This window comes from Enhydra lutris, unplaced genomic scaffold (genome assembly GCF_002288905.1).
Source record: "Enhydra lutris kenyoni isolate GAN:26980312 unplaced genomic scaffold, ASM228890v2 scaffoldscaffold37, whole genome shotgun sequence".
Lineage (NCBI taxonomy): Eukaryota > Metazoa > Chordata > Mammalia > Carnivora > Mustelidae > Enhydra > Enhydra lutris.
In genome coordinates, this window is record NW_019154121.1 from 25104925 (window position 1) to 25123067 (window position 18143).

At 44.1% G+C, this 18143-nt stretch overlaps 1 protein-coding gene across 1 annotated transcript in view; it reads left to right on the top strand.

Moving 5' to 3' along the window:
• The window catches only part of LOC111154452 (contactin associated protein like 2), a 2043877-nt gene that overhangs the window by 1804028 nt on the left and 221706 nt on the right, over positions 1-18143 (top strand). Inside the window, exon 17 of the mRNA XM_022514057.1 lies at positions 15125-15343. Within this exon, the coding sequence (XP_022369765.1) occupies positions 15125-15343 (219 nt within the window). The remainder of the gene's footprint in view (positions 1-15124; positions 15344-18143) is intronic.

Genomic DNA, 18143 nt, shown 5'->3' on the forward strand with positions numbered 1-18143 from the left:
GCCCCCCAGCCCATTTATGTAGTCAAAGTAAAGGCATTTTAGGACAATAAAAAGTAAGTAAATGTTAAGAGACGGGATTCCCTCGCAGACATTACGTTGTATGTACGTTACAACATATACTGATATCTTTTACGTGACATTCAAAAATAGGCCACAGTAATCCACAGAGATAGAAGTCAGAACAGTAGCTATCTCTGGGGGTTAGGAATGTTGACTAGAAGGGGGTTCAAAGGAACCTTCTGCAGTAGTGGAAATGTTCCATATCTTGATCCAAGGAGTGATCATATATGTCAAAATTTACTCAACTGAACACTTAAGATTTGCACATTTTACTGTCTATAAATATACAGTAATGGATAAAGAAAAACCCTGCTGTGAGAAAATCTGGAATGTTTGAATGACAAAAAGAAGTTAATGAAACGATTTTTCAACAAGAGAAATCAAGACTGGGATTTCAGGCTGAGTGACCCAAGACCACTTGCTTTACCTCCCCAGATGTCATCACGTTCCCTTGGAAAATAAGAAGGGCAAGCTGGACCATCTTTAAGGGCTCTTCTAGCATCAACAATTCTATAAACCTCCCGGAAGCCATCAGCATCACCTGTGGCTTGCCACCTCCCATTCTAAGTGAACTCATAAGGAAGCATTGTCTTCACTTTCCATTCTGTGGTTCTCAGTTCTCCTAAAGATGATGGGAGGAGAGTTATATGAGAACAAATGATATCTGCTTCAAATAAATCCCAGCCTCTGCCATGCTTCAACTAAATGTAATTAGGAGATTTCCCAAAATTAGGGACCCCTACTTGTAAATTCTCATTAAGGATCCATCAGAATCACCCAAGGTACCTCAAGCTCAATATGTCAAAATGAAAATCCATCACCCAAAAGCCCTCTCCTGTGCTCCCCATCTTAATTAATGCCATCACCACTTTCTTCATGATCCAGGTTAGAAAGATTGAAGTCATATTTAATGTTTCACTGATGTCCCCACACTAGATAGACTGTTTACCTTGACAGAACGCTCTATTTTTAATATAAAGAAATGTTATTCTGATGTTCCTGATGGTATGTCATCATACCAGAACAGTCCCAGAGAAAGCATCAATTCCAACTAGTTGCAAAAAGATGAATGAAACAAAAATGCAAAGATAATGAAATCTTTTCAAACTTCTCTCTTTATCCCCCATGATGACTCCTTTAGCTACAATGCCTTGGATTCTTGATTCAGAGGGCCTTATAATTTTTCTCCCTCACTTCTTTCCCTCCCTCCTGACATCTGCCCTCCCCAGTGAGGACAGATTTCTACAGATCTGTCCTGTCATTCCTTTTCTTACACACCAAGATGGTTTATCAATGCATTATAATGCAGAGTTCAAGTACTTAAGCTTGACAAATGATTCCAGGCTTTAACCTAATTTTTTAGTCTTCTTTACATAACAACTTTGCCCCTCACCCACCAGTACCACAGGCTTTGCTTTAGGCTCCCCCATCCCATCTACTGACATTCTCTGGTCTCCACCCAAACTTTCTTATAACCTGCTGTGTCTTTGCCTGTTCTGGAATGGTCTCTCCCCACCTCCCCCTATTGAAATCCTGCCCACACAAATAATTTTTTTTTACCACATCTTGATTTAAAATATAAAATATAAAATATACATTTCATAGAAGTCTTTCATTTTTTCTAAAAATACTGAAATTTCTACAAGACAATTCTATGCATTGCCTGGAAAATTACATAGACATCCTCATTAAGGAGCATCTTTATATACTGTTTGTCTGCATAGAGTATACGGTGAGTGTCATACTGTAGAAGAATGCTACAGTTTCATTGAGATATTTTTGCTGATAGAATGTTTTTTCTATCTCACTTTCTCTAATTCTAATGTGTCCTGTACTATTTACAGTGTGTGGTAGGACAAAAAAATCTTTTCTTTCAAAAAGATGGCATGTGAAAGTGTTGAAAAATACCAGCTACTGGAATCAGCCTGCAATCAGCCTGCCTATGGCCAGCCAGAAGACAACAGGCATTCTAAGAGAAGAGATTAAAGAGGCTTAAATTCATGCCTTCTGGTGGGAGGCAGAGATGGGAGGAAGAGTGTACTATTATTACTCAGTAATAAACACCAGATTAGTGAGAAAAGTAGAAATCTCTATGTGGAGTTAACATAAGATTAGAGACCTTACTTATGCCATTTTAGAAGAGAACAGTATCTGGACAGGCTCTCTATTTTCATGGAAACAAATGTCTCAAGGAGAAAAGGTTGGTGCCATTGCCAGTTAATGCATGTTACTAATGCTGGTGAATTGATTCAACGAAGGATGACACTTGGGACCAATTAATTCAAAGCTGGTTAAAAGAAGAAGAAGAAGATACAATAAATCAGGGAGCAGAGCTTCATTTAAACACAGTGAGTGACTGGGGAAAATTACTTGAAATAGCTCAAAACCAGACATATCTCAAAGGGCCAAAGACGATGGTAAGCATAACAATGCTATGGTTTTGCAAGTCATCAGACAAACACCTAAAGTAAAACCAGGTGAAAGAAGACCGGCCAACTGGATGTCATCTGGAGAACAGTTTTTTACAAATGAAGATTTCAGGGAGTTCTCTTCTTAAAGACACATTTAGCTCAAATTACAAGATAACGTTTCATAGCGATTAAGATAGGAATCTTGAGGAGACAAAGAGAAACATAAAGGCTTCCATGAATTCTCAAATAGGGTGAGGGTCAGAGCTGAAATATACTATTCTCAAACACTTGAGGAAAAAAGACTTGTTTCTAACTTTATAATATTTATATTTTACTTTTTTCCCATGTCTTAGTTTAGGTAACTCCCGACTTACACAGGATCATGCTATAGGAGTTCCTGAGCCGGCTCTTTGGAACCTTGGAATACACTTTCTTATAGAGATAGTCTTGTAAATGGCACTCGTATTCCATGGCTAACCATAAAGTCTTTAGTGGTTTGTTTGTTTTCTAGATGTGGCTGAAAAGTGAAAAGTGCGCATGTCTGCTCCAAGTCTGGGTTGTAGGTACTGGAGTCTGTTCAGTGTAGAACAGAAATGTTGAAGAACAAAGGAAATTTCTGCCCATGTTTCTCAATGTTGAGCCTGTCCTTGACAAACCTCCCCAGAGGGCAAGGGTTTGTTTGCCTTTCTGGCTTTCATGGGGCTCAGCTTGGTGGGGCGAGCAAAGGAAGCAGCTGCAACAGTCACGGGCACACATAGGAGTCAGTCTAAGCTCCCAGATGGCTCCTAGCCCTGCTCTTTCCTCTAAAATGTCCTAGTTCTAGCAATTACAGAATGCCACAAATTCATTCAACTATAATATCACAACCCATATATTTTGTTAATGTTACAGTGTTCTGATAGATGAGTGTTGAAACTATAATAAGACCATTATGATAGAATTCACCCCTTCAAAATTCCAGTGGTCTGAGGGAGAAGACCCTCTGGCTAACTTTTTAACCTCATAAACAAGCGAATCAGGAATGAGAGATGTTCATGTGTAGGCACACATTAAGCTGCTGTAATGACTAATACCCCAGGTTTCGGCGACTATATGGCGGTCTAACATTCATGCTCTGCTCTATGAAGTTCTTGCACAAGGTGACTTGAGCTCAAGGCTCCTTTTGTGTTGTGGCCCCACCATCTCGTGGAGCCTTGGCTTTACTAAGCCCAGCTGGCAGACAGAGAAAGGCAGGGTGGAGACGCCTTGTCTCCTATCCACACCGGTCCAGAGGTGACACCCACTCCCGCTCTCATTCCATTGGTGGTAACTGGTCACGTGGCTCCACCAAGATTCCAGAGGACTGGAAAATGCAGCTCCTGGATGCACGGTGGCTTCTTGGAGGTGACTGTGGAAGGGAAAACATAAACTTCTCATGAAAAGTTACCAGCGTCTGCCACAGGCACCGCGGCAGTGAAAAGGAATCGGCTTTCACCTTACCTAAAGACCTAGAGGCAGGTTCCAGGAGATGCAACATTGGATCTGCCTTGGAGGATGACAGGGAAATAAAGGAGATAAAGGCATTTTTCCAGAGAGAAAATAGCACAGGCGAAAGCAAGTAGAGGAGGAAGATCGTGGAGCATTTGAGGAATTGAAAAGAATATAGTGAAAGCCCAGGGACCCGTTAAAAGATGTTTTTCATTAGAGTAATGACCCGCCCACATATCTGTGTTAAGAGTTTGACAAAAGAAAGCTAGCTGGACCCAACGCCTCTTGGGAAATTACTCATTTTACTTGCTTTTGCGGATAGTGTTAAAATGATCAAATTTGGTTTTCTGCATCTCTGCATTTGATTCCTGTGATGAGAACTGATGAGAATGCCAAATGACTTCTCAGGAAGAGTGGTTGATACTTAGTATTCTGCAGGGTCTTTCTGGGTAAGTGCAACCAGAGCCAATGAATAATAGAAACAGTGTATATCTGTCAAGTGTAATTATAACACTGAATTATGCTCATCTTGCATTCCGAATCCTGTATACATTAGTTTAAACAACGGAACATGCAGGCACTTCAGACCTGTGAGGATTTTACTTTGAAAAATAGCATGCCCTTGTTTTTAGCCATTTTTAATAGGAAAAAAATTCGCACCTTGTTCAAAATTATTTTATGGTACAGTTTGACCACACTTTCCCTCTTTTTTAATCTCCTCAGGTGTCTTAAAAACAGCAGAGAACTAAGGAGGAATATTTCAGTCCACTTTTAAATTCCTTCTAATTTTCTGTATTTAAATGAAATCCCATTCTTTGCATTTTGATTAATCTCTCTGATTAAGTGCTCATTAAAATTATAGAATAGGGTTGCTTAAAATGTCACCAACCTTTGTTAAAGAAGTGGAAATTATCAGATTGTGACTTTTAAAAATTATACAAATATTGTTGGTTTATTGTTAAATGATTTAAAAATCCAGGGAAGCAGAAAGAATAAACAAAAAAAATCAGCTATAATCTCATATTCTAGTATACTTACCAATACTCTTTTGGTGTGCCATTTCTAAACATTTTTCTATGTGCTTGCATAGGATTTTTTACAAAAATAAGATCATATGGTGCATACTGTTCAAAACCCACTTGTTTCATGTAATGATATTTTAGAAGCAGATTTTCGTGTCAGTTTTTCTCTTTTTTTTTAAACTCCACAACAGTGATTTCTTTTTTCAGCTGAGGACAGAGACTGTATCAGAATCTCTAAGAGAGTGTGTGTAGTTTGGAAAACCGTTATTTTATATGAACAAAACAAAACAGAAAAGCTATTGGTTTTGTTCTGTAATCTACAGAACATAATGCACAAAAAAATTATTGTTGGGGGGTGGTGCCTGGGTGGCTCAGTCCGTTAAGCATCCAGCTCTTGGTTTTAGCTCAGGTCATGATCTCATGGGTCATGAGCTCGAGCCCTCCATCGGGCTCTGCGCTCAGCTCGGCATCTGCTTAAGATTCTCTCCTTCAGTCCCTCCCCCAACTTGCACACTCATGTGGGTGTGTGCACGTGCTCTCCCTCTCTCTCTCTCTCTCTCTCTCTCTCAAATATATAATTAAATCCTAAAAAAAATTATTGTTGGTTGGTGGAGCATTGATCTGAGATACTCAGGAATTTGTTTTATTCCCCACTAGCCTCCCATATCTGGGCACATCAGCATCTGGAGATGATGATCAGATTTTTATGTCAACAAATGGGAGTGTGGGTTATAAAAAGATTGGGAAACAGTGTCTCAGTTGCCAAGAGCTTCATTTAACCAATGATCCTTTATTGTTGGGATTCACTTTTAAAAGAAAGATTTTTCTCACGTCCTGATCTACTGGCTTCCCGTTGTGAATTCCCAAACCCATCATCCCACACTACAGCAAACTCCATACTTTCCATGTGTTTAGGGCTCGCTCATGTATCACAGCATGAAGCAGCAGGGCAGACCTGTATGAAGATGAAGGACTTCATTTGGGAAGGCCACACAGGGATGTGCCCAGCAGGACAGTGTTCCTGGTGGATGACCCTGTTCCATGCTTGTTCTGTACACCTTCCAACACCTTGTTCACCTTCTAGAAGGTACGTGAAACCAGTCTTAGGCAGAGTCTGATCAGCCACACAAACCCACCTGCAGCCGTGCCCTCAATGGAGTGATTCTAGAGAGAAACCATGTTCCATTTGCTCGGCAAATCATGAAAAAAGGAAACGTGGTTATTTGAACTTGGTATAAACTGACCCTAAAAAAAGCATTCTCACAGGTTTTCTCTGTGCGGTCTTTAGGGAGCCCAAATATTTATTTATGCAGTATAATCGGGAAGGTTGTGTTTTCAGCTATTGTCATCAGAAATAAGAGAAAAGGAAGCATGCCATATGAGGAAGCGCTGTTACTTGGTTCAAGCAGAAATCTGATGGCGCAGTCCTAAGGGCCACCATGAAGTAACTTCCGGTCATTTTTCAGAGGTGGAAATATATGACTTCTGGGTGTGTTCACCCTTCTACACTACTGATAGAGCATTTATCCTGAGACATTTCAACCCTGGGATTCTGCGATCCTGTATTTTTAGTATTCAACCCCAGGTTTCCTCATTTCTAATATTCCTGCTACATAGAAGATAATGAATGAGTTTCAGTCATCATAGCCAGAGAAAACGAACAAGATAATTTAGGTCAGCTGTGCACCTCTTGCAGCGAGCCCAAGGAACTTTAATAGAAGTTTTTCACACTTTAAGAAAGCTTGTTATATAAACAGTGGCTCTCCTATTCTTTCCTGTCTCTCTGTGTTCTCGTTTAAAGTCTCTGTTAGCCTGTGACGCAGTTTCCCTTTTTCTCCATTCCCTGCCTGATACTGCAAATGCGCTGTGGTTGAGGTACATCTGGTGTCATCATGGAGAGCACAATGAATCTCTTTTTATATTCTGTGTCCATAGTGTGTAGAATCTAGAATCTTTATTTGATACCTTTTTTTTTTTTTTAAGAGAGATTTCGTCTGAAGTCATGCCAATGCAGCATTGAAAGGTTATGCTGGATAGGAAACAATTTGGCACAAAACAGAGACAGACAAACAGTGTCTGTGCTAAGACCTACAGTCTGGGCTGCAACTCAGTCCGTGGCAACCAGAACACAGACGTCTCCTTGTCAGTCTGACTCTGAGAGACGAATTCCCAGATCCCACCAGCAACCCTCTTCCGCAGCCTCATCCTCCCCTCCTGGGGTCACGTTGGTGGCTTTTCCTCATTATCAGTGTACAAACAGGCAGAGCCATCCACCACCCAGCCATTTAGAAGCCCCAATTCACTAATCGACTGGTATGTTGTCTCCTTATATGTTCCAGGGTGGTTCAAGTTTACACCTGTTGGCTTTGTTCCAATTCTAGCTGTTTCAGCATACGGTCATATTTCCTCCTTTGGACGTCACATCTCACAGCCCATTCTCCTTGGCCTCTCCAAAGCCGTGCATCTCAAAGCACCTGCTCTCTCTGACATCACCTGAAACCAACCTCATAAATTACCCCTGGTCCAGCTTCTACATTTCCTTTTATCACAAATACCCTACGCCCACAGTCACCATCTGGGACTTTCATCTATTTTTCCAAACTGGGCACTCTCTGCCCAGCACACAAATCTCCCCTGGTTCCAAACACGAGGGTATTTAAAACCTGTTGACGTGTCCCTTGCTAAGGACAGGTCCTGCTTCATACCACATGTTATTTTGGAAAGATTTTTGTCTTTTTCCTTTTTCAGTCATATAGGTCCATTAATATTCAAGAAGTTATTCTCAGAAGACAGTTAAATGCATGGAGAAAACTAAAATTAGAAAGGCTTTGCATTTTAAAGACGGCTCTCTGTTTTTTCCATGGCCCGTGGTAACTCCCTTTTGCTTCCTTTTCTCTGTGGATGTCTTTGTTTGTGAAGTTATTTTTTTAACCATAATAAAAAGCTTAAAGGCCAAGATACATAAAGAGAAATATTTCTCATACTCAAGAGGTTATCAAGATACCAGAGGTTCTAAAATGAGTTCATAACATTGATTCTTAAGCTGCAGGCATTTCCTTGAAGAATTTCCAAAAGACTTCAAATAAACTTTCCTTCTCAGTGTTCGTTTTCAGATGTGTTTAACACCAAGTGTTAGGGTGTGCATATGCGTATTTGGCTCTAAAAATTTCTCTATTCACACACTATGACTATTACAAAGAAAAATGTGTTTTTTTTTTAATTTCCTGTACATTAATATGAAAGGCAGTGCAGAATGATTAGAAAAACGAACCCTCTGTGCTTAGTTATAACTGGATGTCAGCATCTCACAGCCTCGGTTTCCTTTCCGGGCTGCGAGGGCGAACGTGGAGCTTAGAACCCATCCTCAGAACTCCTCCGGCCTCAACATGATTGCGCTCAATCGCATACTTTGAAACTGAACTGGCTGTTTGGTTTTCGCCGAGAATCCAATGGCAAGCTTAGAAGGACCACAGCCCACGAGGGGCTGCACGCACCTCGGACGCCCACTGCACGTTCAGGGGTCATCAAACCCACCCTCAGTGCAACAGCTCCTAGAAGACTCGCGGAACTCGCGGAAGGCTGCTGTGCTGGGGGTTATGGTCATCACAGGGAAAGGGGAGAGCTTAGACGCAGACGGGAGCAGGAGCGCACAGGGCAGGAACCACGAGACAGGCCAGATGCTGAGTTTCCAGGTGTGCTGTCCCTGCAGAGTCACAGACCCGTCACTTCCCTGGCATTGGCAGTGACAGAACGTGTGGGGTACCGCCAAGTGGGGCAGCTCCCCTGAGCCTCGGTGTTCAGAATCTTTATCCGGGCTCCGATCTGTAGGATGCTTGATCACCCACGTGACTGGCCTCTGTCTCCAGCCCCCTGGGCCACTGAACTATGTGCACCACACCTCCTCCTTCCACCGCACTGACCGTCAGCCCCCACGCTAAATCACACCGTGACACTATCCAGCATGACTCTCAGGCGAACAAAGACACTCCTAGCAGGCTCAACATTTCAAGGGTTTAGATACTGCTCTCCCAAAGCCAGGGGCTGCGTGGGGACCGCTCTTTAAGCAAAGTTAAACTCTTTACTGTACAGCCTTGAACATCTTTCTTCGGATGGCCAGGAAGTAAACTTTGATTCTTGGGACCTTGCTGCTAGAAAGGCACTTGGTGATCAAAGCAGAATTCCAGGACCATTTTCATCAGGGACACCTGGCATTAACAAAATGCAAACTCCAAGGTCCTGCCGCAACTTACTGCATGAGAATCTCTGTGACAGGAGCCTTTGGAACATGCTTCTGAGGACACTGCTGAGTTTATCCTGGATAAGCCTTTGATCCTCAGATGTCATATATTTGGAAACAACCTTTAGCATGGTTTGTTTCGAGCTGATGTCACCAATGTATCCTGATCCTAGACTGAGAAGATCCACATTCCTACTTTATGCTCTTGAGACAGATGCTTGTAGAATAGAAGATGCCATTCCTTATGTATGCCTGTCGCCTAAATTCTGGTTTGCCTTTGGAAAATATGTGGGTTTCCTTGCTCAGAGCATCTCTATTATAATAGTTTGGCCTCCTCAGCAGGAGTGTTTCTGTTCATCGATTCATCTGTTCACAAACTGTGCCTACTCTGTGGCAGGCATTGTTCTAGGTGCTGAGGATCTAATGAATGAACAAAACGGAAAACACCTCTGTTTAGTGAGGCCAGGAGCACGTGTATATTGTGCCAGATGGTGATTGGTGATACAATGCGTGCTACACAGGTCAAAAAAAAAAAAAATCAGGAGAGAGGAGAAAAGGCAGCTGAGAGAGGGATTCACTATTTGATGTGGAAGGTTTAGGGAAGGAATTTCTAATATGATGACATGTGAACAGAAGGGTAAAAGAACAGACATATAATTATTTGGGTAAAGCAGACACAGAGTTATTTGGGTAACAGTAAGTGCTAAGGCCCTGGGGCAGGAACCGGTTCACAATGTAGTGGACAAGAAAGCTTTAGGTGATGAGGTTAAAGGAAGACTAAGAGAAGCAGAAGCAGATACAGACACACAGGAAGCTCTTTCAAGGAATGTGGCAACTGAAGAGAGCAAAGAAATAGAAATAAGGTCAAGAGAAGTGTTTTGTAGTGGTGGCGGCTGCTCAGATGTTCATGTGGGAGTGATGCAACAGAGCGCTAATGACTGGTGTTGTAGAAGAGAAGGGAAGCTTGCTGGCCCCGAAGTCCTCGTGGAGGGAAGAAAGGATGGAGAGCCTCCGGGCTACGGATGGAGCCCTGCCTTAGATAAGAGCAGAGATAGTCCCCCTGCTTCTTCCTTCTTTTCCTCATCTCTCTGATTCTTGCAGGGACCTTATTTGCCATCTACCTGCCTCTTCTCGTGACCCTCTTATGTTGCCTAAATCCTTTGGTCTCCTGACGTCCACTTAGCCCTTCCTTCCTAAAAAAAAGAAGAAAATATACCCATAACATTCTCCACTGTAAAATGAGGCTAAAATATCTGGTCTGCCTATTACCAGTTTCGTTGTATGGGTCAAACAAGATTGTGTGCGGAATAACCCTACCAATCCTTAAGCTCCATTTTAAGATGGAAGAAACAAATCATCGTCAAAATTGCAACAGCGTTAGCCAGTCTTCTCAGCAAGCCCATGGTGTATACCCGGCCTTGCCTTTTCCTTTTACCTGTTCCATATTGAATGACCTAATGCCTAAGTGTTACCTCACCTGCTGAGAGAACTCAGAGCCCAAGAGTCTGCTCTTCTGGCCAGTTGTTAAATTGGTCCCTCAGTACGTGAAGCTTGGAGGTGGTTTGTCGAAAACTTGAGTTAGAATGAGAGCGAATAGCGCCACCTGCTGGAACTGAAAAGGGACGGGGGGCGGGCCCCAGAGCTGGGCGTGGTTTTGTCCCCTTGATGGCTCTGAGTCCCTCAGATGGAGTCGTGAACCACACTGATTCAAAGGGCCTTTCCGCCATCTCTCCTCTTTCTTGATGCCAGTATGCCACCTCGTGCATTTTCTTTTCATGTAATCTCTTTTCACCCTTTAAGGATTCGATATCTAAAATTACCAATAAGATTTAGCTGTATTTTATTAGTTCTCTTAGAATCTCTTGCAAATTACATCACAGAATGTTGCCATGCAAAGGGATCCTCGAGATTGGACACAGAAAGTCTTGGAAAACTGTAAATATAATCCTCATTTTAGACACCAGTCCATTGAGACCCAAAAGGTGAAAAGGCAGAGCTACCACCAGAGGTCGCATCTACTGATTCCCAAACCATTCCCTGTAGTGGTGAACATGCTTTCAGCTGTAATAAAAAATGGCTCAAACAATAGTCAGTGTCTCACACGAAAAGTGTTGAGTGGCTCTGGGAATAACTTAACGGTTGAATATCACCAAGGACCCAAGTTTATCCCATGGCCCTCTCTGTCTTCCTCTGCATGTCTGGTTACAAGATGGCCCCAGCAACCTTAGGAGCCACAACCTCCACCCAAGAGGAAGGAGTACAAAGAGGCTGACTGTCTCTTCTCCTCTGAGCTAAGAAATTTGTCCCAAAAGAACCCTAAAGACTCTCCTCATATCCTGTTAGGCAGGAGGGAATGATATGTCCCATCCTAAGAAGGTGACTGGTAAGGGGTGTGAGGTTAACATATTTGATTTGACAAATCCAGGTTCATGTTCTGGGTCTGGAGTATGGCCATCCATATCTGAAGCTTATGATTCTGTGGGAGTACAGAGATTTCTGGACAAAACTGGGAAAGGGAGTATGGCCATTTATTGGAGGAACATTCCCCATGGGTCTCCCCAGTTTCTGCTTGTCTTCTGAGAAAGAGGCATCAATTGCTTTGTTCAGACCTCTCCAAGGATGTGAGGGCGGCCCACAGTCTTGGAAGATGGAGGTAGATTTCTTTCCCAACCAGGATAATGAAGCTAATGTCTCTCCGCGGGGCAAAAATTGAGCTAGTTTGCTAGCTGCCCCTTTAAAAGAGTGGGGTTTCTTAAGTTCAGGTCCCTCGGCTGTGACACCAACTCCCTATAGCGTCCATCTGGGCTGCCTCACAAGGTCCCGCATAGTGGAACTTGGGCGACAAGGGAAATCCATGTGGACCTGAAGCCCACGCTGCCTGCCGTGCCGTGAATAATAATGTCTTTTGTCTCGGACCCAGGAGGCTTCTGTCTTCCGCCAGCACCTGTGAAACCATGGGAGACTACGTTGTCAGTTAGCAGTCGGGAGAAAGCTCTCGCACTTCCCAGTTATTGACGCTAATAGAAAGACAACCATCCGTGTTGGCTACGGTCTTCTTTCCAGGGAGTCACACTCAATGCATCCCATTCTGTCCTCAAATACTTATTTCTGGAAATAAGATTGCTTTCAGTATGTAAGAAATGCCCAGCCTTACCGGCAGAAACAGGGCAACTCTGCAGCCTCCGACTGGAGACCCGTATTAAGTAAGGACAGTGTCATTGGCTCTCGTGTCTTTGATGCTGCCTCCCTTTTATTTGCTCCCTGACTCTCTCTGTAATTATCTCTTTTTAAATGTCAGCTCCTCTCACCCAGAAGAGCAAGAGCAATCAGCCACAAACTGAACTTTAGAAGCTTTTAAAACACACTTGCCGTCTGATGGGGAGATGGATTCTCAAAGGCATCCCTTAGCAGAGTCGGGGAGCTGACACTGAGTGATTGACGAAAAGGAGCCCTTTCCTTTGCACTCACGCGGGACCCGCGGCCCCTTCCTCGGGAGGCAAGAGAAGGAATGTCCGAAAATGTGAATATTTCTATGCTAGAGCCTGAGTAGAGGCCCTTTACGGAGGAATCTGCTCTCAGAGGCCTTTGACCTTGACTGCCTCTTACTCTGCCTGGGGGCGGAGCTACAGCAGAATCCCAGAGACGTCTTTTCCCTCTCTGGAGCGAAGTGTTGGTGTTAAGAAGACCATTCTGAGGGTTTTGAAGGCGGGGGGGGGGCCGGAGGTTGGGGGAACCAGGTGGTGGGTATTGCAGAGGGCACGGATTGCATGGAGCACTGGGTGTGGTACAAAAACAATGAATACTGTTACGCTGAAAATAAATTTAAAAAATTAAAAAAAAAAAGAAGGAGAAGAAGACCGTGTGCACAGGAGGAAACACGGGCTCTAGTGTGCCAAGCAGAGAAAAAAATTGGGTATTTCCTACTTAACTGTGGGTACTCAGAGTTTCTCCAAATGGTGACATTTTAAGGACCTCGACAAAAACTCATCGTAGCAGGAAGAGAGGAGGGGAGGAAGTGAGAGCAGCATTCACCCTTCCAAGTCAAACCTTAGGGTTAAACTCAGTTTATCCCCAAATTCTATTTCCCTGATGGTTGTTGATGCCTTTAAAATGAAACAATCTTTCCTACTTAGCTCAGGAACCCGTGCGCTCTTGATCTTCTGACAACTTACATTTCAAAAGGCATCTGCTAAAACGTAGCACTACAGGAGCACAACAGGTTCAGTCTTAACACTGGAGGCAACTTTTCTCCACTGACTCTGCCAGAAAATAAAGGGAAAGATCGTTCAGTCTGTGAGTCGTAAGATCGTCAACCTGCCTTCTGGTCTTCCCATGGAAACCTTCGTGAAGATCACCGGCTTCCACTGAGTCACGGTGACCCCAGAAGGCATGAGCCCCAATAGAGAGGAGATGCTCTACGGAAATACGTGTAGCTTCACCACAGGTGTTAAAATTAAACTCCTCTTTCTAATGACATAAAGGATCAAAATTCCTTGGTACAATTAGGTTGATTAAATTGAGCACTGTGTCTAAAATCCCTCCAGCTTAATAAAGTTAATGCAGCTTTCAGAGGAGCCTGACCCAGAGGCAAGGAACAGTCCGGGTCCAGAGAGAATCCAGCCCACTGCGGTTTTTAAATTAGAAGTTTGATTGCTTGCGACACCGTCTCAAAATGGTACCAGTCTGAAGAAGCTGAATTTTCCATTAGCCTGGGAAAAAATGACAGATATTTAATTAAACTGCTTAGAGATTAGGCAGAAGGCTTAGTGGCTAGATAAAGGGGCTGAATCTCTTTCTAAGTGACGTTGGGAAATCCACTCTCCGGCCACGTCTTTCCTGTCCGGAAAAGCTCACCAAGCCGGAGGAGCCGGGACGCCGGCGCCGCGTTCCTGCTCAGCAGCCTCTCCTGCCAATCGCAAGGAAAAAATACACATTCAAAAAGCACGTTTATAAAGTGTTAGGTGGCCACTGAGGAAATTAAAACCTAAAATGTGAAGTAGGAAAGCTCTTTACGATGAAAGCTGCCAGAGCAAACCACCCTAATGCACTGTTCTCTTGTTGAAAGGTGATTTATTACGGACTTTGAGCAGGTCTATGGAAAAAAGAATGCTGTGTGGTCAGTGCTGGAGGGTAGGTTACCAGAGGGATCCGGCATTCCGGATGGAGAGAGGCTGAGCTGCACAGCCAGTGGTTGAGGGGAGGGCTGTTCTGCAGGAATCTTGAGGCACCTTGTGGATAGCCACCGTGGCCCAAAAGAGATGCAGGTCACCTCCATCGCCTCGACACTCTCAGCTCCCTGGCTTTCAAGAGGAACCGCAAGGACTATGTTAATAAAATAGAGTCTCCTAAGCTCTCCCAAAGCAATAGCTCTCAACTCTAGCTATATATTAATATTTTCCAAGCAGCTTTTAAAAATCACCAGTGCTCTCTGCCAGACCCACCGAACCAGAACCCCGGCAGAGGGAGCAGGACACGGGTGTTCCAGAAAGCTCTCCGGGAACAAAGAGTGACATTGTGTGTGATCACCAGCTCTGGGGCTTGGAGGCCTGACAAGCTGGGTTTACGGTCCTGGGTCCCCGACCCACTGAGCGTAAGACACGGTGCACGTGCTTAACTTCTCCAGGGCTGGGTTTGCTTATCTGGAGAGGATCCGTGATGGTAACCTCTGGACAAGGTTCTAAGGGTTGAGTAAGAAAATGAATGTATTCCCGGCCCCCGATCCACATCTATTTCTATTTCCCTCCCCTCGGAGGAAATATGGTTAAAGCGGATTGGTGTATTAGCCTTCCTCAGATGATTTTGCCATTGAACTTTGATAGCGAATGATGGGCGTAGATTCTTTCTCTCTCCCAGCTTTGTTTTTTCCTCTCGAAATCACTGCTATGAGGAAGCTACTCACGGGCCTCTTGTGCTTTCTGCTCCTGCAGCTGCCACCGAAGTGTCCTTTTCGTTTGATGTTGGAAATGGGCCGGTGGAGATTGTGGTGCGGTCGCCCTCCCCTCTAAATGACGACCAGTGGCACCGGGTCACCGCGGAGAGGAATGTCAAGCAAGCCAGCTTACAGGTGGATCGGCTGCCGCAGCAGATCCGCAAGGCACCCACAGAAGGTCACACGCGCCTGGAGCTCTACAGCCAGCTCTTTGTTGGTGAGTAATAGAAGGAAAGGCCTTTGTGACTTTCCTCTGTTGTCGTTGTCGTTGTTCTAAGATTTTATTTATTTATTGGGAGAGAGAGAGCGGGTGTGTCGGTGAGTTGGGGGAGGGACAGAGGAGAGAGAATCTCCAGCAGACTCCCTGCTGAGCGTGGAGCCCAACATGGGGACGTGGAGCTCCATCCCACAACCCTGAGACCATGACCTGAGCCAAAACCAAGAGGCGATGCTTAACCGACTCAGCCACCCAGGCTTCCTGCGCCACCCCACTGTTGGTTTTAATAACCTTGACAGTGGAAAAAAATGTAAGTCTCTGGAATGTTTTGATAGAGGTCTTTCCAAAAGTAAGAGTCTAGGCTTCGTTTAGTCTCCATCAAGACAGAATGAAACAAGGAAGATGACTCAGGAAACCTAAATCTGGCCCCGCTCTCTGCTCTCTCCAGAGCTCGAGGTCCTCAGCTGCAGGATCAGAGGGGAGGCTGGGGTACCGCGGAGGTCTCTGATCTGGGCAGTGTTAGGTCTGTGGTTTTAGAACTGTATAAAAGTCTTCAATAATTTAGGACACTTGTAACTGTGAGGAAGGAAAGGAGGGAAGGGGGGAGAAAGAGAAGGAAATGAGCTCCCCAAGTTCAGGTTTGCTTAAAATGATGAGGAGAAACCTGTTATTCCTTTCTCTGCTCATCCTCAAGCTTCTAGGCAGAGAAAGATGTGAACTCCTCCCTGCATACTGTCTTTACGTGAGAAAGAGATCAACACTGAGAAATTTAAACAGAGCAGGAGTTAAACATCCTTTGCAAGAAGTCTACCTAGCCTCACAGTTTGGTCTCTGCTTTTGACATCTTCCAGCTGAAGCTAATGTTACTTCAAATTAGTACCTGTTTCTATGATGAAATATTAAATTTTGTTTTCCAGAACACTGATGTTTTAGGGAATTGCCATTTTTCCTCTGGTGAATGACAAGAGAGCAAGTCTGAAGGACGTTCAGGCTGTGGCCACCTTAGACCCCCTCTCTGAGTTTCTGGGGATTAATTGATCAAATCAGTCAACTGTGGCCGTCCCAGACCAAGCAAAACCAGATGTGACCTGATTGTTGCTCATAGTCCTACCACCTGTCACCCCACGCTAGAGCCTCACTGAGGGTCAGCTAATTTTAACCAGGGCCAGAGCCCAACGGTGTCTTTCATAATTGTGTTGGACTGCTTTGAGAACATTAGAAATCCAAAAATTGGATGTCAGTTCCTTTGGTGCAATATGGGCAGCCTACAAACGTGTTCACTTAGTTAGCTTTGGAAGTAAGACTGACTTGTTAACGAGCCGTGTCATCAGGGGCCATGAAAGAGTCATCGATTTTGAAATAAAATACTCCTCTCGACCCCAACTAGAACCCAGCCCCTTCCAAATCCTGCCCTCACGTTGTAGTTCTCAAAATATACGCATTACTTTTTTAAATTATTTTTTTATTAATTACATATCAGGCCTGCTGATTCCTGCAGAATATTGTGAGCAAATTTCATTTTATCAGTCCGTCTTGTCCAAATTACCTAGACGAGTTTTGCTTTTCTCAACCCTATCCATCTCAAGCATGCTGATTAAATTCTACCTGGTTTTCGTCATAACAGGTGACCCTAACTGACCTGAGTTTCTTCTTTTTCTGAGCTTATCCGCGGGTAGAGATGGGCTCCAACTTTCTTCCTATCCCTTTCTTTCCACGCACTCTAGCCAGAAATTTTGGAGACCAAATAAAGTTGTAAATGGAAAGAGATAGGGAAGCATTTATTATGGTCTTGGAATTCTGATTTGTTTAAACAAGAACAACTTAGAGGAAAAGAGCAGTAGAGAGCTGAGGTCAGAATTTGACAGAACAGTGAAGAGACAGTCAGAAAAATAGCATCTCAGGAAGAAGACTGAAGGGAACTGGAGGGAATAAGCCCGGAAGAATCGAGAAGAGGAGAGCATTCCATGAAATGCTCTGTTTATTATTGCCAAGTAATATCAAGCGCCCTGTGTAAAATCAGGCTAGAAGAAATGTTCTTTGAATTTAACAATTATGAAAGCACTGGTGACCTGGGAACAAAGCTTCCGAACAGCGGGGCTGCCATGATGAGTCAGCAGCCGCTTTTCCCTTGACAAAAACAAGGAGGTCCACGTCCAAGCTTCTCATTTCCTTTTGTCTCAGAGGTGGGCATCAGATGCATCTCCCAGACACAAGCTATTGTGTACCAGCGTGAAAAAATAATTGTTCTGCAACAGACGTCCTCTCCAGGGGTGGTGGGGAGGAGGGCTTGTTTCCAGAAAGAAAATCAGTTCAGCCGCTGTGAGATCCTACAGGCAGCTATCCCAAGACTGTTCTGACTTCTGCTCTCCTAAGAAGCTCTGCCCTGACCAAGTGTCCCCACTTTTTCTCTTGAGTCTCGAGTTTCATCTAATAAAGGATCTGGGTTTGTTTGTCTTCAGAATTTCCTCCAACTTCAGCCACAGGTGCCGAGCGGTCGTCCCTCCCGCAGCGCCGTGTGGTTAACGTGGGCTTTGAATCCCGTCTCTGTCACTGAGCTGCTGAGGGACCACGGGCAGGTTATTACTCAATATTTCCATGTGAAATAGGGATACAGTTCGCACCCTCAGGGGGAATTGAATCCGTCCAGGAGAAGTGCTCTGGAAAGCCCGGTGTGGAATCAGACTCCTGAACTTTTGAGTTATTTCTTTTTCTTTGCTTTTACCTTTACTCCCTTAGCTTTCTTCCTCCATGTAACCCTCACCGCCGCCCACAGAACCTGCTTCCAGCCAGCTCCTTTCTT